This window comes from Monodelphis domestica, chromosome 2 (assembly GCF_027887165.1).
Source record: "Monodelphis domestica isolate mMonDom1 chromosome 2, mMonDom1.pri, whole genome shotgun sequence".
In the NCBI taxonomy this organism is placed as follows: domain Eukaryota; kingdom Metazoa; phylum Chordata; class Mammalia; order Didelphimorphia; family Didelphidae; genus Monodelphis; species Monodelphis domestica.
This window is the reverse complement of record NC_077228.1, coordinates 462,349,737-462,376,789: the sequence shown is the minus strand read 5'-3', so window position 1 is coordinate 462,376,789 and position 27,053 is coordinate 462,349,737. Positions and strand designations below refer to the sequence as shown.

Below are 27,053 nucleotides of genomic sequence, written 5' to 3'. Positions count from 1 at the left end.
AAAGTCAAGAGTAATAGTTAACACACTAGATAAGACAGAATCAAAAAATATCTCCAAAGGCTAAAACAATGGGCCGAGTTGAGTTGAAATTTAATAGATAAATGTACATAACTTTGAGTTTAGATTAAAAAAAAAAACCCACAACAATAACTCTACATTTATGAGATGGAGAGGTGTGACTAGAGATATCATATGAAGATCAGTTTAAGAAACTGGGTATTTTTATTCAAAGAGATTCATTATTAAAAAAGGATATCGACCACCATAGAAGGAACAGATGGAGTGTAGCAATGTGTGTCTTCTTTTACAACAAGACAAACATGGAAAAAAGTATTATATGATAATATATGTACAACTTCTATCATATACTGCTTGCTTCTTGGGGGGGGGAGGGGGGAGAGAGGGCTAGTAGGGAGAGACCATGGATTGTAAAATGTCAGAAAGTGATGATTTTTTAAAGTTGTATTGATAAATTTTTAAAAAATGTAAAAAAAAAAAGAGAAATTGAAGATTTGTGAACTGGAGAAAGGTTGACTCTGGAAGAAAGTAAGTGTCTTCAGATATATGGAAGAGAATAAACTTGTTTTGGCTTCAGAGAGACAATCTAGGAATAATGTGAGTAAATTACAAAGATGCGAAGTAAGGCTGGAAGTTAGGAAAGATTTTTGTCCCCCTCACAAATATGGCTTTTTTAGGGAAGAGTATACAAAACTTAGGAAGTAGTAGTTATACTCATTAAAAGTTTTCAGTTAAGGTTAAGTGACAACTTCTTATATACTTCATTAAAGCAAATCTTGTCATTTTACATTTAAGACTAGATGGTCTTTAAATTCTCTCCAATTCTGAGATTCTATGATCCTAGGGAGGAGGAAACTGGAGAATTGGGTTTGAATTTTGGTTCTGCTACTTAGGAGCTTTATGGCTCAGTTCCCTCTAAAAGGGCTGTTTCATAAGCTATAGAATAAGGGGACAGGAACAGATGATCTATGGAAAACTTTACTTGTTCGGCCTACACAACTATAGCCCACATAGTCCTTGAGTGACATCCATTTATATGTCTCGCAATAATTAATGGAAATCTCAAAATAAAACTAAAAAATTTTAAAATAATACATCTTCATTATGCTAATGTATTGAATTACTAAAGACATAGAAGCAATTTCTATTCACATTTAGGTGTTTTGCTTATAACAATAATTTAGTAATGTATAATCTTAAAAACTAGATAAGATTTAATTGATTCATTTAATTAGTTTTAACTAGATAGTATACTTTGGTAAGACATCATAAAGATTTGATTGCTACTCTAGGTCTATCCTTTAAAGGGATCAAAGAAAAAGGAAAAGGAGCCATATGTACAAATCTGGACTTTATGGTAGAAAAGAATTAGAAACTGAGGAGATTTCTATCACTTGGGGCATGGATAAACAAAATTATGATAATGAAGGCGCTGAAAAACTATTGAGGCAACTTGAGGTACAATGAGATACCTGATGAGACAATTGAAAAAGCACTGGACCTAAAGCCAGGAAGATTGTTCAAATTCAGTTTCACACACTTACTAAGCTGTGTGACCCATGGCAAATTACTTAACCTTTCTATATTTCAGTTTTCTCAACTGAAAATGCAAATAATAGCATCCACCTCAAGGGTTTGTTGTGAGGATCAAATTAGAATAGTTACTGTGTGACCCTCCCTGAGCAAGCCACTGAAAATCAGTCCTTATCATTCTTTTGCCTCAGAACCAATACTTAGTATTGATTCCAAAACAGAAAGTAGGGTTTAAAAAAAATGTTTAGCATTATAGTACCTAGCACTACATATAGTTAGTAAATATACACATAATAGGCACTATACACTTATTTTTTTCCTTTCCTCCTATTAAGCGACAAGAAATGATAAAGGGAATGGTCTCAGAAAAATCTGTTGATACTTCTATGAAGTGATATAAAATTAAATTTGAAGAATCAAAAGAACAAGTTAAACACTAACAACAATATTGAAAAGATAATTAGCTTTGAAAACTTAGGAACTATGATCAACACAATGACCAAGCTAAGTTCCAAAGGACTGACTGGTGAAACAGGCTATCAATCTCCAGAAAGAGTAGATATATTCAAAGTGTTGATAGAAACATTTTTCTTTTTTTCCCCCCTTTGGACATGGCTAGTGGAATTTTTTTTAATATGACTATACATATTTATAATAGGATTTGTTTTTCTTGTTTTCTCAGTGGGTAGGGGAAGGAGAAGAAAGAGAGCATTCAGAACAGAAAATAAAATCAAATGTTAAAAGCTTTTTATAAGATCTGGACTTACTAATTTTGCTTGTTGTGCATTTACTGGATCACCATATTGCAGTAAAGCTTGGAACTGGTTGTTTTTAGTAAATGTGATTATCTTCAGTACAGCACCAAACTTGGAAAATATCTGTCATATCAAAAATAACAAATTAGAATTGTAACATTATAAATATTATAAACTATTTTTTTGCAGAAATAAAAAGAGCTTACCTGATGAAGAACATCAAGAGTTACAGGATAATACATATTGTCGATAATTATTCTAAGTACTGGACTCTGGGCTGGAGTTACTGCACTCTCACTAACTGTAGTGCCACTAAGTGGAGTATTTGCTGTCTGTACAGCTGTCACAGCCTGAAGAACAGCTTGAGCACGCTAAAAATTAAAACAAAGACACAAAAAAAATTTTTTAAGTTCTATTTCACTTGAATTTAACAGTTTTGGTAACTTTTCAGTTGTGTCCTGCTCTCTGTGAGCCCATTTTAAAGGATTTTCTTGGCAAAGGTACTAGAGCTATTTGCAATTTCCTTTTTCAGATCATTTTAAAGATGAGGAAACTGTTGCCTAGGGTCACAATTATGTGTAAGAGGCTAGATATGAACTCAGGAACATAAATAAGTCTTTCTTATTCCACGTCTGACATTCTATCCACTGCACTACCTACCTGTCCAATTTTACATTAAATTTCCTTCATTTTTCTAATCGAACTTTTTGATAACCTAACAACAACCACAAGCAATTAAATAGTATTACATAGTGCTATATATCCCTATACTATCCAATAGATTTTGGGATAAAAATTGAGTCCATGAATTGATAGTGTAATTTATCTTCATTTAAGATCATGGATATCCAGAAGATGATCTGCAAATGAAATAGTTGGAGAATAAACTACAGAACCATGGAAAAATGGCAAGGTCTATAAATATTACAGGATTACAGGATTGGAGAATATAAGCTAGAAGAGGCCATTTGAAATCATCTAACTCAAACTCATAATTTTAGAGATTAAGAAAATGAGGCCCCTGAAAGCTTAAATAACTTTCCCACGGTCTTTTAGCTCTAACTCTAGTTTACTATATTACAATCAGTATAGAGTAATAGCTGAAGCTATGACTTACGATTGTGAAAGGATTCTATATGAATAAAGAAAGGGTGAAGACAGAGTAGCAAGGTGGTAGGGACAAGGGATTTTGGTATGCTATGCCAAAAAACTTGGTTTATTTTTTATTGTATCCTTATGTATATACACATGAGAGTGCTTATCCATATGTATATATAATTATTCATGTCTGTATATATGTAATTGTGTGTATAGTATATATGAATATACATACATTAATGATCCTACTCTGGACAAATGGGGATAAAACTTCCCCAAAATCAAAAGAAACATTTAAATATGCAAAAATCAACTGAGATATGAGATATGAAGGAAAAACACAGTCAAGAAGGAAATTTAGGGTAATAATCACTTTAAGGGGTGGAGGAGACAATAAACTAGTGAAGTAGTTTAAAGAAACAGGAAAATGACCAGGAGATTACTATGGTGTTTATCCAGCTAATGAAGATGAGAATATCTGAAAGGAAGTAGAGTGTGTAATGGTGAGAAATGTTGCACAGGATTCAAAAAAGATGTTTGGAAAAAAGGCCTGAATTTGACAACTGACTCATTAGTTACTTTGCAAAAAGAGTATGACAGACATGGAATTCAGAATACAAATGGCTAAGAAATGAGTGGGAATGAAGAAGTGGAAGTACCAGATATAGACAACTTTATAAAGGAGTTTGTCAGTGAAAGGCAGAAGAGAGATATTATGACATTTGGAAACGTTAGAAGAATCATATAAAGGCTTTCTTTTAGGAATAGAAATAATTAAGAATATTTATAGAAACATGGAAAGCAGCCAGAAAATGTCATTACTGGAAGTTAAGAATGGGATGTAATCAAGAGCAGAGATAACAGTAGAGGGATTTGTTCTACCAATTAAGCAAACACACAATAAACACCTACTATGTGCCAAGAATGGGCTAGGTTAACAAAGGACAAAAAGACTAAAGAGTCCCTGCCCTCAAGGAATGGAAAAGCATTTGATTTCAGAAGTAATAGAGAACCACTAGGTCTTCTTAAGTGAGAAGAGCAACAAGGTCACTTTGCTTTTAGAATAAAACTTTGGTAGCTTTATAGGGATGAAAAAGAGACTGGAGACAAGGATGCCAAACAAGAAGTTACTGTAATAGTTTGAAAAGAAGGATTTAAAACTCTTTCTGTAAGATAGAGGGAAAGGAAAGAGTGATAATACTGCTAGATTTTGAGAAGCAGAGAAAGGAGTTGAAATAGTCATCAAATCTGGCTCCAAACTTCTTAAGCGAAGTCAAATGTATATGGTGGAGACAGGATGCAGAAGGGAAGGTTTTACTGTTAAGGAGACTATAGTCAATAAAAATAAAATAGGTTTACTAAATGGAAATAGTCCACAGCTAAGATTATGCACCATAAATAAAAACCCAGAATATTAGCAGAAGAGGTAAATAGAGAGCAGCTAGGTGGTTCAGCGGAAAGCGAGGCAGGTCTGGAGATGAGAGGTCCTGGATTAAAATTTTACCTCAGACACTTTGTAGCTATTGTGACTTGGGCCAGTAATTTAATCCCCACTGCTTCTCCCTTATTATTCTTCTGCCTTGAAAACAATACTTCAGTATTGATTCTAAAACAGATGGTTTAAAAAAAAAAAGGCTGGCTAGTAGTAGGAGATGTTAAGAGATTCTAAAATAGCAGCTAATCTATCATTAAAGTAGTCAATTAATTTTTAAATTAAAAAATTGAAAAATTAATTCAAGGTTTAGTGTTAAAGGGAAGGGAGAAAAGAAAAAAACATTTATTTAGAACCTACTATGTGCCACTGTGCTAAATGCTTAAGGATATCATTCTTTGATCCTCAAAACAATTTGGGGAGTGTTATTATTATCACAATATTATAGATGAGGAAACTGATACAAAGGTTAAGTGACTTGCCAAAGGTCACATAGGAAGTGTCAGGGTTGCTCTGCCTGGGTTCTACTCCATGGAACAAGATGCCCCATCCAGGATAAACGCATCACTTCTAAATTTACCACTATGCTGGTAACTCAAGCCTTGCTTAACACTGCTTCCCTCAACCTCTCTTCCTCTGATTAGAGATCTAGAAAGCAGAGTACCAAACTCTCCCAGTGGCTTCTTTTTGTAGGCAAAACCTGGATTCTCAGTTCACTCCATCCTTCATTTGCTGTTCTACCAGATCTCAACTCCATGATAGATGTCTCTCCACCAAGTACCCTTTGCTATTGCATCCCCACCTGCTTAGGCATTTTATAAATGTTATTGGATTGGAATTTGAATTTAGTTCTTTCTGCCTCCAGGTGCAACACCCTAACCACTCTACTGCACAGAAGCAAGGAGAGGAGATGGAAAGGAGAAAATGAGGGATTAAGAAGATATAAATTGAAATGAAAGAGAAGAGCATATTTCATTTAAGAAAGAACAAAGTATAAGAAGTTATGGTTGGAAAGTAAAAGTTTGAAATTCAGAATCTTGAAAGCGAAATAAAATAGTTCTCCTGCAATGTGAGGTCCCCAAGGATGATGGCAGGCAATGAAATAAAGAGGAAGGTCATGAACCTACATCTTGGGAGTAGTTGCTGGGAAGCAGTTGGGATATTGATGTAGAGGTAGGTAGACAAACAGTAGTATAAAAAGAGTAAATGGATTTGAAGGAGAAAAACTGGTGTTTGTCTGATCAGACTTAAAATAGCCAAAGAACAAAAACTGAGACATATTATATATGGGTCAGTGTTTCTTTCTTATTCTTTGAAGAAAAGAATAAACCCAGATATTGTTATTTCTGCTCTAGGTGTAAACTTTAAAATTGTTTATGTGTTTTGTCAATTGTTTTAAAATCTTGCTAAACCAATTCTAAATAACAATTTCTATTCACATTCAAGACTAAACTTAATAAAAACTCAATTCTTAAATATTTTAGTTAGGGAAATCATTAATAAATTTTTAAGAGGAACTTTATTATGAGAAATGAAGGTGAGATAAAGTTAGGATCACAACTGAAAAATTTTCCCATTTAAAGCACTAGCAATAGTGTTCACAACAATGGTTTGTGTTAATAATTAAACAAGTCCTATTTAACTAATTATTGCTTATTATTTCAAATTTAAATATCTAGGTAGGAACAATGTGCTGATTCTACAAATTTCAAACATCAAATCTAAATTCTTTCAGAGCACCTTAATACATGAAAAAGAACAAAGTTTCAAAGCAGTTCCCAAATCCTAAGTAATTCATTTCTCAACATGCCTCAAGAAATATGAATACCCTTACAACAACATGAGTTTTTACATTGGTTATCATAGTGCCCAAACAGAAATAAAATACCGATGGCTTGGTAAGCACTTAACAAAAATTGAAAAGAAAAAAAATATACAGAACTTTAGATCCTTTGAAATATTCAGTACCCAAAATGCGTAATGTACCAGCACAGCTATCAAATGATGAAGTCACTAAGTTGAGGTTAATAGTTTCAAACATCTGTGTCACTTTACAAACAAACCTTATTTAGCCCTTATGATTTATTAGAAGAGTAAAAAATAATAACAAAAGGAATTTAACTTGGTGGACTTTAATAAGCACTGAAAAGTAATTCTGAAACTAAAAGTTTCCCTTATTTTAAAGACATGTTATGAAAGGAATGTATAGCAAATACTTACAAATTAAGTTAGTGTAAATGCACAAATTTAGCTTACTACAATTATTATACTATAATGTACCTCCTTCTTTTTTACCAAATTATAACCATTTTTTAATGTATTAGGTTTTCTAATAGTGGAGAGTGCCTGTACAAAATACTTTTAAAACGGGATATAAAAACTCATTTTGTTTCTACTTATTTTTGGTCATATCATCCTTAATATTATACAATATGTGCATATTTAACTAACAAACATACACACATATATACATACCTGGTTTAATGTATTATCTGTCTTTAATTCTTTATGATTGGAGTACTGGATATATATGGGTTGGTTTCGAAGATGAGGTGTCACAGCAGAATAGTAATTAACCATAGTTATAGCAGATTCTTCTGTAGCTAATTCCAAAAATGCCTACAATAAAAGTTTTATTTAAATTATTATTGTCAAACAAGCTTCAACAGCACAAGTTAAGTTATTAAACTTGTCTTTCGTAAAGTTCATTTTAGTTCTCATTTAGATGACCCCATGTATTACATTTCAAAACTGAGCACTTAAAAATTATCATGAAAGGAATTCATTCAATTAAAAATGAACTACACTGAGTCAGTATTTTATAGACCTTAACTCTCTATATAAAACACTGTCAAATAATTTCCTCCAAAATGTAGCCAGTAAAGTCAAAATTTAAATTTTATTCCTAAAATAATTTTTATAAAGAATAAGACAGTCAAACTGAAGCATCTTTCTTTTTGTATTCTTAAATTTAAATAAAACTGGTTTGAATGAATGGTTATTAGGTAGTTATAATCTAGAATAGAAACATTTAAGAATATTATTTGCAATTCAATATCAGTAGATTAAGAGAAAACTGAAATCTGGGAAACTGATTGCTATCCAAGAATACTATTTTCCTAATATCAGATTTCCTCTAGGCCCTACTTTAAGACAACCTTTTGGATACTGATATCTTTAGTTCTCTCACCAAGCATTAGGAATATCTCTAAATGCAATGCTTAGAAACAAACTTCTCTGGGAATTAGAAATTTAAAGATACAGTAAATAGCCTTTGTCTTTTAACTTCTTAAATTTCCATTATCCCTAATAATCAAATTCCAAGTATCAGATGGCCTATTACCAGATGTTCTATCCTCTTTATTGTCTTCCAGTATTATTACTTTAGTATAAAATTTCTTGCCTCTATACTAGTCTGCAATCTCAAACTGTAACCAATCCTTTGAATTATTTTCTTAGACACTGATACAGCTAAGTTATAAGGCCCTTCTATGGCACATTAATCTCCAAGCTCTCTATTTCTTAGCTTTTCAAACCTGATTAAAAGTATGGGTTTGAAATTTTTAGCCCTACAAAAGGTATATATACCTGATTTTTTCCTTTCAGCATTAGGATGTTGGTTACCTTACCAAAAGGTAAGCCCAAAGCAATAACTTCTGTTTCTGTCACTTCACCAGGTAATTTTCGAATATGAAGTACACGGGAAGGGGCCCCATCCATTTTATCTTCTCCCTTGAATTTCTTGCTGTCATTACCATTGGCTGAAAGATATTTTAAAAGTAAAACTTTTATGCATGTATTAACATTCAATAAACATTAAATTTAAAACTTTTATTTTCAACATGTGAGACTATATCAAAGCTATTTTAAAACCAAGAATAACATGTCAAATAATAAATGTGAAATAATTATGGAATATTTATATATAGGATTATTTTTAAAAATTCACAAGTATGCTCTCAAAGAAATGAAGAAAATCACTTCATCATCTTCTAAGAAAAATATTATTAGTTAGCATTGCCTAATACTCAGTGCTAAACCATAAAGAATAAGAGAAATCAGTAATATAAGAAAAAATTAAGATTCAAGAGGTTATTTCAGAAACTCTGTGGAAAAAAGATTACACATTACATATTAACTTTTATAATATCATGAAGGGATAGTGTGACTTTGTAGACAGAGAGCAGGCCTTCAAGCCAGTAAGATGCCAACATTCAAGTTTCTGACATATCTTGTGACTCTGAGCAAATCACTTAAGCAGAAAAGGGAGTTTCCTCATCCAGGAATCCCCAATACAATGTAAACAAAGTTCCAATTCCTATCCTTATATCTCAATAATTTTAGTATCATTTGGCCCAGAAAAATACTAGAATAAGTCATGCATAATGAGACAATTTTAGTTAGGTTATAATTTTAACTAAGAAAAAATTATTAAAAGGAGACAAAAGCACCCACAATCCATTTCAATGGGAAGAATGTGAGAAAAAATATTGCTCTTTCTCAATAAGCAACACTGCATCTTGATCACAAGTTCTGCTTCATATTTCTCATTGACATTATCCCCAAGCCACTTACTTATATCTATGATCAATTAAATCTCTATTTTAGCTTCAAAAGTCAAAAGAGAAAGAATATGAGCCAAAACATTCTTATTAAAGATGTCAAATATTACAGATTTTGTATCAGCAGACCAGCAGTTAAAAGAGACAACGTTGCTCAGGCTATTGAGTACCCCCCACCCCCTTCATTAACTACACACACACACACACACACACACACACACACACACACACACACACACACACACACACACACACACACAATATGATGAATGTAGAGTGTGAAGTAAAGAAAAAATGAATGTAGGGAAGCTAGACAATTTTCAAATTCTTCTAGAGACTTGTCTGTTGGTATAACTTTTTGCTTTGGTTTAAAGGGTTGTGAATTCCCAGATCACTCACAAATATTCCAAAGGACCTCCAACCCTTAAAATAGTATCTATGTCACTCTTACCCCATACTGGCACAGAAAGACATATATAAAGCAAGAGTACTATAACAGGAAAATATAATTTATATTTCTCAAAGGATCATGGGTATTGGAGCAACAGCAAAGGGGAGGAAAAAAGACAAGGTGGTTTTTCCTCTCTGATTTTTGTTTTCCCTTAAAAAAAAAAGGCAATTATTTTGGCCTTTTTTCAAAATAATGAAGGATACTCTGCTTGAGTTAAAAAAACTCATCTGTAGGTGTCTGAAACTTAGTTCCCCCACAATTATTACTCAAAACTATCATATATCATAGGAAAATTATACAAAAAGTAACTATGATAAAGTCACTAAAAAAAAAAAAAGCAACACTTCTGTAAAGTCCCTGGATGGAAGATTCAATTTAAAACTTGTCTTAACAAACTATGTGACTTGCTGGGATTAAGCTAAATCCTCTATGCAGATCATTTCTTTTCTCCAGCAGATTATGTCTATAATCAGCCACCCCCGTCTCTCTGACCTGCAATCTTCCTACCTGGCTGGCTGCAAATAACCTCAAAGCTGTATGTAACATTCTTAAAAAATAAAACAAAACTCTTAACAAGATCCTACCATCTCCCACGAAATTTCATTCTATATAGATAACTCCTTTAAAAAATATATATACCTACAAAAATCCTCTCTAATCTGATTTCATCTCTCAATTGAAATTGCTTTCTCAAAAATTATATATAATCATCTCTTTAAATTGCACAATCTAACAGCTTTTTACTCGTGGCCTCTATAACACTGTACAAAGTTGACCATGAACACTCTCTCCTCTTTGCCTTTTTATTACACTACCCTTAATTTCTTCCTAACTAAATGATCCTTCTCAATCTCCTTTATGGAACCATCTTTATCAACAAGCATTCATCAAGTGCTCACTAAATACCAGACACTCTAAGTATTTAGACTACAAAGATTTGTAAAAGGCCCACACCCTCAAAACACTCAAATTTAGATGCAGAAGAGACTTGTATAAACAACATATACAGTTTAAATTTGAAAGCAATTTCAGAGAAACACTAAATTATTTAAGAACATACCATTCTCTTACAACCAATCCATAAGAGATTTATTAAGCACCTACTATGTGCCAAGCATAGTGCTAAGCAGAATGGATACAAAAAGAGTCCCTGCTCTTGAGGCACTTCCCAATCTAATGGGAGAAATAACATGTAAAGAAATATATACAAAATAAGATGTATACAAGATAAGTAGGAAATAGTAACAAAGGAAAGGCACTAGAATTAGGGGGATGGGGAAGGCTTCCACTGAAAGGTGGAAGTTGGGATTTGAACTGAATCTTAAAAGGAATCTGGGGATAAGTAGAGAGTACATTTCAAATATAGAACAAAGTCAGTGAAAAGATATGATAAAAGAGTGACACTGGATAGTAGAATACACAAAAGGAAGTCAAGAGAAGGCAGGAAAGGTAGGGTCAAGTTGTGAAGGGTTTTAAAAGTCAGAGAGAGGATATTATTTTTTATCCTGCAGTTAATGAATGGAGAGCTAAAGGAGTTTACTAAAAGGAGGATGGATGGTCATAGAATGCACCCTAGGAAGATTACTTTGGAGGCTGAGTAGAGAATGAACTAGTGTATGGAGTCAAAGTATGGAAACCAACCAAAAGATTCCCTGGATGCCTTGTGGTCAATAATGGTTATGTTCAAACTTCACACACCTGTCTTGTACCTGGGTCTAATGAACTTATAATTTAATAAAGTGCATGTGAGTTTCCTATATTTGAGTTTTAAAGTTCTCAACAGACTATGAGCCTCATGAAGGAAGGAATTATTTTATCTAAATTGTCACTTTATTAATTACCTACTATGGGCAAGGCACTGCAAAGTCAGATGAAAGGTAGTCTCTGATGTTAAGGAGTGCATTTAGTATATTGCATTTAGTATATAGTATCCTTATATATATATATACATTAGTGATACTTAAATACTATATATTTACTTATATAAAATCAGTTTCTCAGGTTTTTTCAAGGTAAATACAGATTCATCTCAGACTTATTTCTACCAAAGTATTAAAAACTGTTCTTAATGAGGAAGAGTCAGTATGCTGATCTAGAAATAAAAAATTTAGAAATTTAACAATAAATTCAGTATAGTTTTGATGTATGCTTCTAATGGTGTTATTTCTAAGGTGGTAGAGGAAGAATGTGGAAATTGCAGTAAGGTATATTCCAACTCCCCTCCATGATCAGTGAATCAGGGGGCCTGAGTGAAAAATGTAAGTCATCAAATCTCAGTGAGTACAAGAAAATGGAAGAAATAAAATAGAAAAAGGTCTAATAATATGAAAGCTAGTTTGTTACACTTGTGGAGCTTCTAATCACAGTGGAAGAGAAGGGTAGCTTTAGGATGCTGGGATTAGATTGAGGGGGATGGGAATAAGAGAATGGGCAGTTAAAAATGGAGACCAGGGTTTGAATAATGACAGGTATGAGTTCAAAATCACTTGGCTGAGGAGGATATGAAGGGATAAAAGTCATGACAAATAAGTTCAAGTAGGTTAAGTTCAGGCTAGAGTAGAGTCAACTCAGGATTTCAGGCAGCACTGAAAAAAATCCTTTTTGACACTTAAAAGTTCTTTACAATCCAGCCCCAACTTACCGTTACCAGTCTTATTACACCCCCCCCCCCCCGATATTCTAGACAAATGGGATTTCTTGATGTTTTGCACAAAACAAATGAAACAACCCAGTTCATTTTCTATTTCTAACTCTGAATTAGCTATCCTCCATGCATGGAATATTTTCCCTCTTCTGCTCTACCACTTGGAACATAGAGTTTCCTTCAAGACTTGGCTCAGTCCTAAGTTTGAATCTGGCCTCAGAGGCTTCTTAGCTGTATGGCCCTGGGCAAGACACTTGCCACTGCCTAGTCCTTCTAGCTCTTCTACCTTAGAACCAAATACACGGTATTGATTCTAAAACAGAAGGTAAAGGTTAAAAAAAAAAAAAGCTCAACTCAAGCACCAATTTCTACATGAAGCCTTTTCTGGTCCCATACAGATGTTAGTGCCATCTTCCCCATCTGGGTTAATTTTGCATCTGATTTCCATGCATTTTATACATAATTATTTATGTTCATGCTTTCTTCTCTTGTTAGAATGCAAACTCTATGACAAGTACTGATTCACTTCTGAATTTTTGTCTCCAGCCCCTGAAACAGTCCCTGATATGTAATGTGTTTGATTATCAAATAATCAATGATTACCAATAATCAAAGCCATTTATTAAGAGCCTACTATATTATGGTAAAGTTATAGAAGAAAGAAAGTGAGACAATTGCATCTAACTGCTACTCTCACATTACTTTAAGCTCAGGAGAAACAATAAAAACTGAATGAGAACATAGTAATGATCACATACTACATCTTTATTATTGATTCCTAAATTAATGAACATGTTTTCAATTTCTAATTCTTGTCACTACAATAAAAAAAGCTGCTATAAATATTTTTGCACAAAAAAACCTTTTTCTTTTTCTTCAATCTCTGGGATACAGACCTAGTAGTGGTCTGTGTAGACCTTTAGGTACAGTTTCAAGCTTTTAAAAAAATTGCTACAAAAGATGGACCAGTTTAGAACCCTACCAATAGTGCTTTAGTATACTTCTTCCATAATCTCTCCAACATTCATCATTTTCCTTTACTGTCATGATAGCTAATCTGAAACGTGTGAGGTAGTACACCTCTGAACAACTTATTCCTTTTTAAAGAAAAAAATACTGAAATTATATATTTATTTGTAAACTATACAGAGCCTTTAAAAAAACAGTTAAGATACTATATAATGTTTAGAAGCCCTGTCCTTTATTGGCATTTTCAAAAGTCAATAACCTTTACTGATATAACGATATATACAGATTATAAATTTTATGGAAAAGTTCCTGTTGTTGCTCAGCACAAACTAATGATATGGGAATATAGTTCACATTCATCTTCAGTTGTTTTTGATGTAGCATATGAAATAACTGTTCAGTTAACTGAGTATTCTGCAACTACAACAAAAAATACAGTGATTTGGTCAATTTTCTCAGTATGTCAAGGAGTTTTTTCTTAAATCAGAAAAAACAAGCCTATTATGTGTCATACAATGTGCTAGGGATACAAAGACAATAAATTAAATAATTTCAAACTACCAAGAAACTTACATTTTAATAGAAGAGATAATATACACATATATAAGCACATGCAAAATAAATGAGGATAAAAATAACAATGAGAATTAATAGGTAGCATTCACATAGCACTTTCAAATTTGCAATGCTCTGTACATGTTATCTCATTTGATCCTGACAACAGCCCCAGGAGATAGGTACTATTCTTATCCTCATTTTTTCAAACAAGTAAAATAAGTAAGAAATATTTTTTAAATTTCAATGAAGTTTGGGATTGAGGAGACTAGAAATTGAGGAGATCAGAAAAGTCTGTGCTTTAAGATGAACCTTGAAAGAAAAAAGGGATGCTGCATGGCAGAACACAGGGAGAAATATTTTCTAAACATGGGTGAAAGCCAGCACAAAGGTATAAAGATTAAAAGTCAAATATAATATGTAAAGAAACAAAGGGCAGTCTGCGTGAATTGCAGAGTACTACGGAAATAAAGCACAATAAAATTATAGATTAGGTCAGGGTTTTGAAGGACTTTAAAAGTTCAATAGAGTTAATATCTGATTCTGAAGGCAAAAGAAGATATTGGAGTTTGCTAATTAGAATGATACAGTCAGATCGAGGTTTAAGGAAAATTACTTTGGCAGCAGAATGGACTGGAATGGGAAGAGACTTGAAGCAGGAAGAAGCCTGCACAACAATCTAGAGAAAAGGTAATGAAGGTCTGAATTAAGGTGATAAGTGATTTTTTTTTTCAATCCATGAAGCAGTAGATATCCTAGATTTCACTTTTTTCTTAATCCCCATTCCATTTTTTTTCATCATTTGAATTTACAAAGATCTATTAAGTTACTTACATTTCCTCTATCTACCCCTTATTTATTCCTTCAAAACTTTCCCCAAATCCCATCATTTCTGACAAAGTCTAACACTAAGCAAGAGCTTACAAGGACTGATAAATAAAAGGAGTTATGAGGAGGGAGTGTGTAAAAAAAAAATCAGATGAGGAATTCAAAAGCATTTTTGAAAGTATACAAAATATAGATGAGATGAAGGAAGTTAAATAAAGTCAAAATGTTAGAGCTAGAAGGTACTTCAGAAGTTATCTAGTCCAAATCTTTCATTTTACAGATGAGGAAACTGAGCCCCAGAGACATGAGATGATTTATTCAATGTTACACAGTCTACGGCAGAGCTCTCTATTCTTACCTCTTTAATATTTAACATTTCCCCATATATTGGTTTCTTCTATGCCTACTGTCGACCTGAAAAATGCAGAACTACCAAAGCAGACAGATTAATCTAGGAAGACACAAAGAATAGCAGTCCTGGGACATTGAACTACATAAAGTAGGGTGTTTACATAGATTTTAGGAGGGGGAAGGGAAACAGCCTGGTGACCTAGGGATGGAGTTTGGGAATGACACACTAGTCAGAGAAAATTTGATAAATACACAATGGCTTACGGTTTGGTTAAGGTGATTAAATGTTACTGGAGGTTTTGACTGTTTTTAGCTGGTCTTGAAGGGTTATTAAAAGATACTGCAGAGTGATTGTTCAGCTCAGGTCAAGACAAAGGCCAACCTAAAGGTTTCTTAGTGACAAGGTTGTTATTGCAAATAAATCCTATTCTCCATTTTCTTAAAACAAAAGAAAACAAAATTTAAATCTTGAGATGAAACTTGTTAAGGTAGGAAAAGTTCAACAAAACAAAAAGTTTTGGGAGATTTTAAGGTCTATCAGAGGGAAGAGGAAGATCCTGAAGGGAATGGGACCATTGCTCGTACATTGCAGGAACAGGAGGCAAAATTGTTCAAGTATTATTTTGTATGCCAAGAAGATCATGGAATTGTGAAGAAAAAAACAAAATTCGTTAATGAGGATTTGATATCCACTATAAAATAAGAAACTTACGTGAGCTACTAACTTCTTTAATTCAAGTTATAAACCTCTAAGGAACTAATATTGGTCTTATATTTCTCCTCCTTTTCTCAAACAAACTAGTAAAAATAGCTATCCTATGCTCACTGCACCTATTTCTTCCTCTCCCTCTCACTTCACAAACTTTTTAACATGGTTTCTAATCACTGAACTGGCATTGCTCTCTCTAAAGTCATCAATGATCTGTTAACTGCCAAATCCAATTATTTTTTCTCAATCTTCACCTTTCTTGTTCTGTTCAGCATCCTGCACATTAAGTACGAATTCTCCCTTACCCACCCTTTCCACTTCTAGATTTAAGAACATTTTAGGAAAGGACTCACACTGCCCTATAACTCCACTCATCCAACCCTGTGACATTCTAGGCCAATATTCTCTTTTATTCACAGTGTTGCCTGTTTGAGGCAAAAACATCCTGGCTTTTATATTTACATATGCAATATTTATTAACACAACACCTAATTGTCAAACAAAGCAAGTCCTTATTAAATACTTTTTCTTTATTGATTCATTTATTCTTGACCTCAGCAATACATGATATTGCTGACCATTATCTCCAGTGGGATATTTGATCTTCCCTTGGTTTTCATGGCACTACTTCCTCCTGATTCTCTTCTCCTAACAGTCTGACCACTCTTTCTCAGTTATCTTTTCAAGATCATCAAAACTGGCACACCTTCAAATTATACGTATTCGTCAAAACTCTGTGCTGAGACTTCTTCTCTCCATATACTCTTTTTTTCTTTTATTTTGAAACATTATTTTATTTGGTCATTTTCAAACATTATTCCTTGGAAATTAAGATCATATCCTTTCCACCCCCCCAACACCCCACCCATAGCCGACACGCAATTCCACACGGTAGGTATCACATGTGTCCTTGATTCGAAACCATTTCCATGGTGTTGGTATTTGCATTAGGGTGCTCATTTAGTATCTCTACTCAAACATGTCCCCTCCACCCCTGTAGTCAAGCAGTTGCTTTTCTTCGGTGTTTTTACTCCCACAATTTGTCCTCTGCTTGTGGATAGTGCTTTTTCTCCTAGATCCCTGCAAAATGTTCAGGGACATTGTACTGACATTAATGGAGAAGTCCATTACGTTAAATTGTACCACAGTGTATCAGTCTCTGTGTACAACCTTTTCCTGGTTCTGCTCCTTTCACTCTATATCACTTCCTGGAGGTTGTTCCAGTCTGCATGGAATTCCTCCACTTTACTATTCTTTTAGCACAATAGTATTCCAACACTGACATATACCACAATTTGTTCAGCCATTCCCTAATTGAAGGGCATCCCCTCGTTTTCTAATTTTTGGCCACCACAAAGAGTGCAGCTATGAATATTCTTGTACAAGTCTTTTTCCTTATTATCTCTTTGGGGTACAAACCCAGCAGTGCTATAGCTGGATCAAAGGGCAGAAAAGCTTTTAGCACCCTTTGGGCATAGTTCCAAATTGCCCTCCAGCATGGTTGGATCAATTAACAATTTCACCAGCAATGAATTAATGTCCTGACTTTGCCACATCCCCTCGAGCATTCATTACTTTCCTTTGCTGTCATGTTAGCCAATCTGCTAGGTGTGAGGTGATACCTCAGAGTTGTTTTGATTTACATCTCTCTGATTATAAGACATTTGGAGAACTTTTTCATGTGCTTATTAATAGTTTTGATTTCTTTGGCTGAAAACTGCCTGTTCATGTCCCTTGCCCATTTATCAATTAGAGAATGGCTTGATTTTTTGTACAATTGATTTAGCTCCTTAAAAATTTGAGTAATTAGACCTTTGTCAGAGGTTATTGTTATGAAAATTATTTCCCAATTTGTTGCTTCCCTTCTCATTTTGGTTTTGTTTGTACAAAAACTTTTTAATTTGATGTAATCAAAATTGTTTATTTTACATTTTGTGACTCTTTCTATGTCTTGCTTGGTTTTAAAGTCTTTCCCTTCCCAAAGGTTTGACATGTATACTATTCTGAGGTTCACCTAATTTACTTATACTTTCCTTCTTTATGTTCAAGTCATTCACCCATTCTGAGTTTATCTTGGTGTAGGGTGTGAGGTGTTGATCCAAACCTAATCTCTCCCACACTGTCTTCCAGTTTTCCTAGCAGTTTTTGTCAAATAGTGCATTTTTATACCAGAAGCTAGGGTCCTAGGGGTTGTCATAGACTGTCTTGCTGAGGTTATTTGCCCCAAGTCTATTCCACTGATCCCTCTGTCTCTTAGCCAGTACCAAATTGTTTTGATGACCGCTGCTTTATAGTAGTTTCAGATTTGGAACTGCAAGGCCACCTTCCTTTGTATTTTTTTTCATTATTTCCCTATATATCTTTGATCCTTTGTTCTTCCAAATGAACTTTGTTATGGTTTTTTCTAAATCAGTAAAAACATTTTTTTGGAAGTTCAATGGGTATGGCACTAAATAGATAAATAAGTTTGGGTAGGATGGTCATTTTTATTATATTGGCTCGTCCTACCCATGAGCAGTTAATGTTTTTCCAATTGCTCAAGTCTAGTTTTAGTTGTATGGAGAGTGTTTTGTAGTTGTGTTCATATAGTTCCTGTGTTTGTCTCGGGAGATAGATTCCTAAGTACTTTCTTATGTCTAAGGTGATTTTGAATGGGATTTCTCTTTCTAATTCTTGCTGCTGAGCTGTGTTGGAAAGATATAAAATGCCGATGATTTATTGGGTTTATTTTGTATCCTGCAACTTTGCTAAAGTTGTTGATTATTTTGATTAGCTTTTTGGTTGATTCTCTAGGATTCTTTAAGTAGACCATCATATCATCCGCAAAGAGCGATAACTTGGTCTCATCCTTGCCTATATTATGCCTTCAATTTCTTTTTCTTCTCTAATTGCTACTGCTAGTGTTTCTAGTATAATGTTAAATAGTAGAGGTGATAATGGGCATCCTTGTTTCACTCCTGATCTTATTGGGAAGGCTTCGAGTTCATCCCCATTGCAGATGATGTTAGCTGATGGTTTTAGATATATACTGTTTATTATTTTTAGGAACAACCCTTCTATTCCTATGCTTCCTAGTGTTTTTAATAAGAATGGGTGTTGTATTTTATCAAAAGCTTTTTCTGCATCTATTGAGATAATCATGTGATTTTTGTTGGTTTGCTTGTTGATATGGTCAATTATGTGGATGGTTTTCCTAACAATGAACCAGCCCTGCATTCCTCATATAAATCCTACTTATTCATAGTGAATGACCCTCCTGATCACTTGCTGGAGCCTTATTGCTAGTATCCTATTTAAGATTTTTGCATCTATATTCAATAGGGAGATTGGGCTATAGTTTTCTTTCTCCATTTTTGACCTACTTGGCTTTGGAATCAGTACCATGTTTGTGTCATGAAAGGAATTTGGTAGAACTCCCTCTTTACTTATGTCAAATAGTTTGTATAGTATTGGGAATAGCTGTTCTTTGAATGTTTGATAGAATTCACTTGTGAATGCATCAGGCCCTGGGGATTTTTTCTTAGGAAGTTCTTTGATGGCCTGTTGGATTTCTTTTTCTGATATGGGATTATTTAAGAATTTTATTTCTTCTTCTGTTAGTCTATGCAATTTATATTTTTGTAAATGTTTGTTCATCCATATCACCTAGATTGGTATTGTTATTGCCATATAATTAGGCAAAGTAGTTTTTAATAATTGCCTTAATTTCCACTACATTGGAGGTGAAGTCCCCCTTTTCATCTTTCATGCTGTTAATTTGCTTTTCTTCTTTCCTTTTTTAAATTAGATTGAAATAACAAACAAAATAGACAAAGGTACTTTGAAATAACAAACAAAATAGACAAAGTACTGGTCAAAGTACCAGCTTCTAGTCTTAATTATTAGTTCAATAGATCTATCACTTTCAACTTTATGAATTTCTCACTTAATTTTTAGGATCTCTAATTTGGTTTTCTTCTGGGGGTTTTTAATTTGTTCGCTTTCAAATTTTTTAATTTGCATTTCCAATTCATTGATCTCTACCCTCCCTAATTTGTTAATATATGCACTCAGGGATATGAATTTTCCTCTGAGTACTGATTTGGCTGCATCCCACAAGGTTTGGAAGGATCTCTCACCATTGTCATTTTCCTCAATGAAATTATTAATTGTTTCTATGATTTGTTCTCTAACTAACAGATTTTGGAGTATCATATTATTTAATTTCCAATTAATTTTTGATTTGGCTCTCCTTGTACCCTTAATGATCATTATTTTTATTGCCTTATGATCTGAAAAGGTGGCATGTATTATTTCTGCTTTTCTGCATTTGTATGCCATGCTTCGGTGACCTAGTTTATGGTCAATCTTTGTGAATGTGCCATGTGGTGAAGGTGTATTCCTTTTTGTCCCTATTTATTTTTCTCCATATGTCTATTAACTCTAATTTTTCTAAGATTTCATTCACATCTTTTACCTCTTTCTTATTTATTTTTTTATTTGATTATCTAAATTTGATAGTGGTTGGTTCAAGTCTCCCACTAATATGATATTACTGTCTATTTCCTCCTTCAATTCTCCTAGTTTCTCCATTAGAAATTTGGGTGCTATACCATTTGGTGCATACATGTTGATTAGTGATATTTCCTCGTTGTCTATACTCCCTTTTAACAGAATATATTTACCTTCCCTATCCCTTTTGATCAGGTCTATTTGTGCTTTGGCTTTGTCAGATATCATGATTGCAACTCCTGCCTTCTTTCTATCAGCTGAAGCCCAAACGGTCCATCCTTTAATTGTAACCATGTGAGTATCAACCAGCCTCATATGTGTTTCTTGAAGATAACATAAGGTAGGGTTTTGGATTCTAATACATTCTGCTATACGTCTTCTGGGTGAGTTCAACCTATTCACAGTCAAAGTTATGATTGTCACTGTGGATTCCCTGGCATTTTGATATCCTCCCCTAATTCTGACCTTTCTTCTTTGGCTATAACCTTTTAGACCAGTGATTTACTTTAGATCAGTCCCCCTAGTCTCTCCCTTGATATGCTTCCCTTTCTAGCCCCTCCCTTTTTGTTCCCTTGCCCTCCCCCCTCTCCTTCCCTCCCTTTTTATACTCCTTCCCCCCTGCCCCTCCTTAATTTCCCCTTCTCTCTTACCCTGTTGGATAAGATAGAATCCAAGATCCCAATGGATCTAGATGTTCTTTCCTCTCAGAGTTGATTTCACTGAGAGTAAGGTTTAAGTAATACCAATTCGCACTCTCTTCCTCTCCTTCTTATAGGAAAATTCTTCCCCTCCCCTTCCCATGAGTATCTTTGTGTGACAAAGATTATTCTATTTTGTTATTTTTCTATTTCTTGAAGTATATCTTAGTACCATCAACAATTCCCACCCTCCCTTTTTTTCTTTCCCCCCTTTCTCCATATCGTCTTGATGCCCCAATCTTTTCCTATGCATAATTCTTCTAACTACTCTAATGATGCATACAATTTGATTTACACATTACATTTTCCCACATATTAATATATATAATTTGATATAAATGTAGTCCTTATAGAAGAGAGTTTGAATAAAAGAAAAAGATAACATTATTCTCCTTTTCCATTTCTTTCATATTTACCTTTTCATGTTTCTCTTACTCTTTGTGTTTGGATGTCAAACTTTCCACTGAGTTCTGGTCTTTACTTTGCAAATACTTGGAAATCTTCTATTTTATTGAATGCCCAAACTTTCCCCTGGAAATATATAGTAGTTTTGATGAGTAGCTGATTCTTGGTTGGGGACCCATTTCTCTTGCCTTTCTGAATAGCGTGTTCCATGCTTTGAGGTCTCTTAACATGTTCTCTGCTAAGTCCTGCATGATCCTTATGGGGGCTCCTCTATATCTGAAGTTCCTCTTCTTAGCTTCTTGTAAGATTTTCTCCTTAGCTTGGAAGCTCTTGAATTTGGCGATTACATTCCGGGGAGTTGTCTTTTGGGGATTTAGTATAGAGGGTGTTCTATGAACCATTTCTATTTCTATTTTGCCCCCTTGCTTGAGAATATTAGGGCAATTTTCTTGGATGATTTCTTGTAGCATTGCATTGAGATTTTTGTTTATCTCTGGTTTTTCAGGTAGACCAATGTTTCTCAAGTTGTCTCTCCTTCCTCTGTTTTTCTGGTCTGTCACCTTGTCAGTGAGATATTTTATGTTTTCTTCTAATTCCTTAATTTTTTGACTTTGCTGTATTAATTCTTGCTGTTTTGCAAGATCATTGTCTTCCAGTTGCTTGATTCTGGTCTTTAAGGACTGGTTTTGCTTTTCAGTTTGTTCTGCCCTTCTGTTGTGGCCTCCAGCTCTTTCTCCAATTATGAGGTCTTATCTGTCTTAGCTCTTTCTGACTTTTTCCCCATTTTTCTTGCAAGAAGGTTTCCATCTTTTGGATAAGCTCCATTTTGAGTTCTTCCAGAGCTTGTGGATAATTTCCATTTTGGGGGGCATGTTTTGATTTTGTTTGAATTTCATCCTCTTTCTCTTCTGTCCCCTGGGTTTTCCCTCCATAAAGGTTATCAATAGTCACTTTTTTCCCTTTCTTCTTGAAGAGTTGCTCTTGGGCAGTGTGAGCCATCCCTTCGGTGGTTTTCCCTTTCCTTTTTGGTCAGAGGTCTGGATGATATGGGCGGGTTTTCTTCGTTACTGTGGCATACTGGAGAGTCTCTCCATTCTTCCAAGGATGATTTTTATGCTCTTTTGAGGTAGTCTATTTTGCTCGGTGCCAGGGAGAGGAAGTGATTTGCGTCTAGATTGCAGCCATGTTTACCCAGAAGTCCTCCATATACTCTCTTAATGGATGACCTTCAAAAGTAACAGCTAAGTACCTAAGCTATTTAGCTAGACATCTAGATGGTAAAACTGGATAAATGCTAGAAATGAAATTAGGAAAACATGAGTTCAAATCTGGTTTCCAACACTAATTGTGTGATCATAGGCACATAAGTACTGATCAGAAAATCCAAGGGGAAAAAAAAGTTGGTTATAACTCCAGTCAAATTCAACACACAGAAATCAAACCCACAAGTCCGTAGGGCTTGGGATAAGATCTGGGCAGAAGTATACCAGTGGACCGTTTCAGTACATAGGGAATAGGAATGAAGTTGTGTGGGCAAGAAGAGGTCTTAGATGCATAAAGGGAGACCTCAACCTTCTGTAGGATGTAGAAAAAGATGACAACTGATAGATATTATTTACTACTCAGTCCTAGGGCCCCAGCTCCAGAGCAAATGAGAAGCAACCTGTACCCTACAGGTAGCCATGATGGAAAGGAACAATAGCTGGTCCTAGACTATGTACTTTTATTCAGGGGTTGAGTCAAGCTCCCTCAACCAGAGCTTTCCAAATGGCTAATAGTGACTGAAAACAGAAGCATCAATTAGAACTTTCAACCACCGTCAAGTCAACAGGCATTTGTATAGACCCAAACCCAAGGTATCAACTTGAAGGACCTCAGGCTAGCAAAGAAGTGATCAGTCTTTGCCTTGAATCAGATCACTTTAGGAGCACTGAAAGCTTGCAGGTCCCTAGCCTGACCCCTCACTGAGATCCTGAAATAACTCAGCATGCAATAACCCAAGAAATCAGCAAGATCAATGCAGACAAATCCTCTGCTGATATAGTCCCCATATAAATTTAAAGAGCCTGGCCCTAGCATTAAGTCCAAAGCAAGGAAGTTTGATAGAAGAATCAGTGCACAGAAAAGAATCCAATCTTAAAAAACTATTATGGTGACAGGGGCATTTCATACAAACCTAAAAGAGAATGATTCCAAAACATTTATGAGCATATTTCAGTAAATCATGAAAAAAAACTACACAAAGATCTTGTAGAACCAGAGAGCCAAGTACAATCAGACAGAATTCAAATACCATCTGTTGAAATTAGCCCTCAAGGAATGTTAGAATTGAAATCCAAAGTTCCGAATTCAAAGAAATGTAGTTGCCAGAGGGAATTCAAGTAACAATGGGCCACAATAAAGACTCAAGATTTAGTAGTTACCATCCAAAAGAAGTAGAGAATTTGAAAAACAATATTCGAGAACGTAAAAGATATGAATTTAGAGTCAAGAATAAAATTCCCAGCAAAGGCTGAACATAATACTACAGGAGAAAAAAGAGGTCCTTAATATAATTAGGACTTCCAAGCATTCCTGACAAAAAGAGCAGAGGTAAGTAGAAACTCTGAAATACAAATACACAAGTCATGAGAAATATAAAGAAGTAAACATGAGTGAGAAATCATAAAAGTCTAAAATAAATTTGTTTTAATATAAACATTTTTAATGTTCTAAAATGGGGAAGATGAAATCTGTATTCCCTCAGAATCCTACCATTATGAAGAGTCAAAGAGGAATTTTAATTAGAAAGAAGACTTGTGAGTGGTTCAGTTATGTTTTAATGATCTGAAAATAATAGCAGGAAAGGTGAAGAGGAATGCACTGGACATGGAGTTAGAGGGAGGAGAGTAAAAATAGGGGGAAATTCTCGACAAAATCAGGATATATAGACTATACAAACACATGGAAAGGAGTAGGGAAAAGTAAAGGACACGAGCCTTACTTTTCCAAGAATTAGGCCAACGAGAGACCAATATCCAAACACAAATAGGTATAGAAATTCATTTATTTTTTAACTAATCAATTTATTTGTTTGTCCTACCCCCTCCCGTTAGAAAAGGCAACATTTGGCATATATGTATATATAAAACCATATCTTACTTATTTCTATTTATTATTTCTCTCTAAAAGTGGATATACACATTCTAAAAAATTATTTCATTCAAAAAGGAAAACAGAAGGAAATGGGAAGAAGGTAAAGGAAAGAATAAGAAGGAAAGCAGATTAAGAGAGATATTAATCTTAAGAGGGAAAAAAAAGCTTCTAATTAAAGAGGATGGATTTTGAAAAGCATGAAAAGTTAAGAGCCTGAAACTGGGCTCTGAGTGAAGGAAAGATAAGTAGAGGCAGGGGAATAGAACTTATTACACCAAACCTGGATAATGGAACTGAACTCACCAACCTCTTCTTTATAACAAGTGGGCAGGAAACAAAGAGATACAGAAATCAAATACAATTGTAAATATGAATGAATTCACCCATAAAATGGAAGCATATAGAACAATCAACCAGAAAGCAGAATCCAGCATTACTTTGTTTTCAAGAACTAAACTTAAAAAAGATGCACACAGGAGTTAAAATAAGGGAATGGGGGTAGGGGGAAGGCACATGCAGGGCAAATCTGTTTGGCTTCAGCTCAAGTTAAAAAAAAAAAAAGGAGTATGCATATTGTGGGGAGGGCATGCCACAGAAAGAGTTGTTTAAGCAAATGATCTCAGACTAAGCAACAGAAGAAAAGACACGGACTAATTAAAATCAAGAGGAAAACTACATTTTACAAAAACACATCACAATTAGGTTTATATCAATATATGATCTAAATGATATAATCTATTAAGGAAACAACTGAAGTGTTACAGATAGAAATCAGGAATAAAACTATGATGAGAAACCTCAATTTACCCCTCTAAGACAAATCTACCCCAAAAAATGTTGGAAAAATTGAAGGACATGAATAGAATTCTAGAAAAGTTTGGTATAATAAACAGCTGGAGATTATTGAAAAGGCATGGAAAGGAATATACATGCTTTCCAGTTTTGTATCATACCTTCAGAAAGAGTAAACAGGTATTAGGGCACCAAAACCTCAAATAAGTGAGGAAAAACATAAATCTTTAATAATGAATCACTAATGAAAGAAATAAAAATTTAGAGACTTAATCCTAAAGAATATGAGGATCAAAGAACAAATCATAGAAATAACCTAAAATGTCACTAACAATAATAAAGGCAACAAAGAGACAGCACATCAACATATTTGAATTGCACCTAACCCAGTTCTTAAGAGAAAATATATATCTCTAACCACTCAATGCAGGCACTACATTCTCCAAGGAAACATTTCCTGATTCTGTCCAACTTCTAGTGCCTTCTATCCCTAAATTATCTTATATCAATTTTATATTATATGTATACACATATGTATATATGGTGATGTATATGTATGTGTGTAAACTTGCCCAAATACAAACATATAGGAATAGCATACACACATATACACACTCCTCCCCTAGTAGACTATAAGCTGCCGATTGAGAGCTGAGACTACTTCATTTGTTTTGATATCCTTGTTAACTGGCACTTAGCAGGTTATTTAATAAATAATAATGAATTTTAGTCGTGATTTGAACCTAGTTCCTCTGACTCTCAATCCAATGTTGGTTTTTTACCTCATAAAACTGCCTTTCCCTTGAGACTAAAATAGGTAAAAGTCGTTCAAAATACTAAGTTAGAAGGCAAACAGAAAATGTTTAAAATTAATAATTCACTTGCTTAGAAAGATAGAATCTATCCTTAAGGTCATATTCATTCATTATTCCATTCAAAAAATATCATAGGCTAACTGATTCCAAACCTAAGGACCAGAGGGCTATTTCAAGATGTCTTCAAAGTTGTATGAAAATCATAAATAAACAAACAAGGCTCTGCAGATTGAATAATATCTTATATACACATGTATTACTAGCTTTTTTAACACAGGGGATGGTTACACTTAATAGAATGAATTTTTTAAACTATTAAATTCAGAATAATTTTTCAATCAAATAATAATGTAAGGCCTGGGGAACAAATGAGCAATGAAATTTATATTAAAAAGAAAGGAAATCAATTAACCACTTCCTAACAATAAAGTTTCAGTTTCTTACCCTGGCTGACTCCGCTTCCTCTTCCCTTTTCAATACAACTAGATTTGTAAGGACCTTTGCTCTAAAAGGATGAACCAGTCATACCGTGGGGGTTTACACTAAACCTCTATGGCTTTCCAGCTTCATTTCTCATTATCCTTTTATAGAAAGCCATGGTCCTGGACAAAGTGGACTAACTAATCACCTACTGAATACAACAAACATTTTCCCATCTCTGTACTTTTACTCTTGCCATTTACCCTGTATAGAATACCACCACATATCTATCAAAACCTTAATCACTCTCCAAGGCATCTCGAATCCTATCTGACATCCAATCAACAAGCACTTATTGAGCAGTAACTAGCTTCCAGTTGCTGTACTAGGTA

The 27,053-nt window shown here is 34.2% G+C and overlaps 1 protein-coding gene across 10 annotated transcripts in view; it reads right to left on the bottom strand.

Annotated features, from left to right (window-relative positions):
• The window catches only part of PTBP2 (polypyrimidine tract binding protein 2), a 139,949-nt gene that overhangs the window by 35,383 nt on the left and 77,513 nt on the right, over positions 1 to 27,053 (bottom strand). For all 10 annotated transcript variants that reach the window (XM_056819115.1, XM_007485010.3, XM_056819114.1 and 7 more), the window contains 4 exons: positions 8,425 to 8,597; positions 7,312 to 7,455; positions 2,513 to 2,677; positions 2,319 to 2,429 (listed from right to left, as the gene is read on the bottom strand). In XM_056819115.1, coding sequence (XP_056675093.1) covers positions 2,319 to 2,429; positions 2,513 to 2,677; positions 7,312 to 7,455; positions 8,425 to 8,597 — 593 coding nt within the window. The remainder of the gene's footprint in view (positions 1 to 2,318; positions 2,430 to 2,512; positions 2,678 to 7,311; positions 7,456 to 8,424; positions 8,598 to 27,053) is intronic.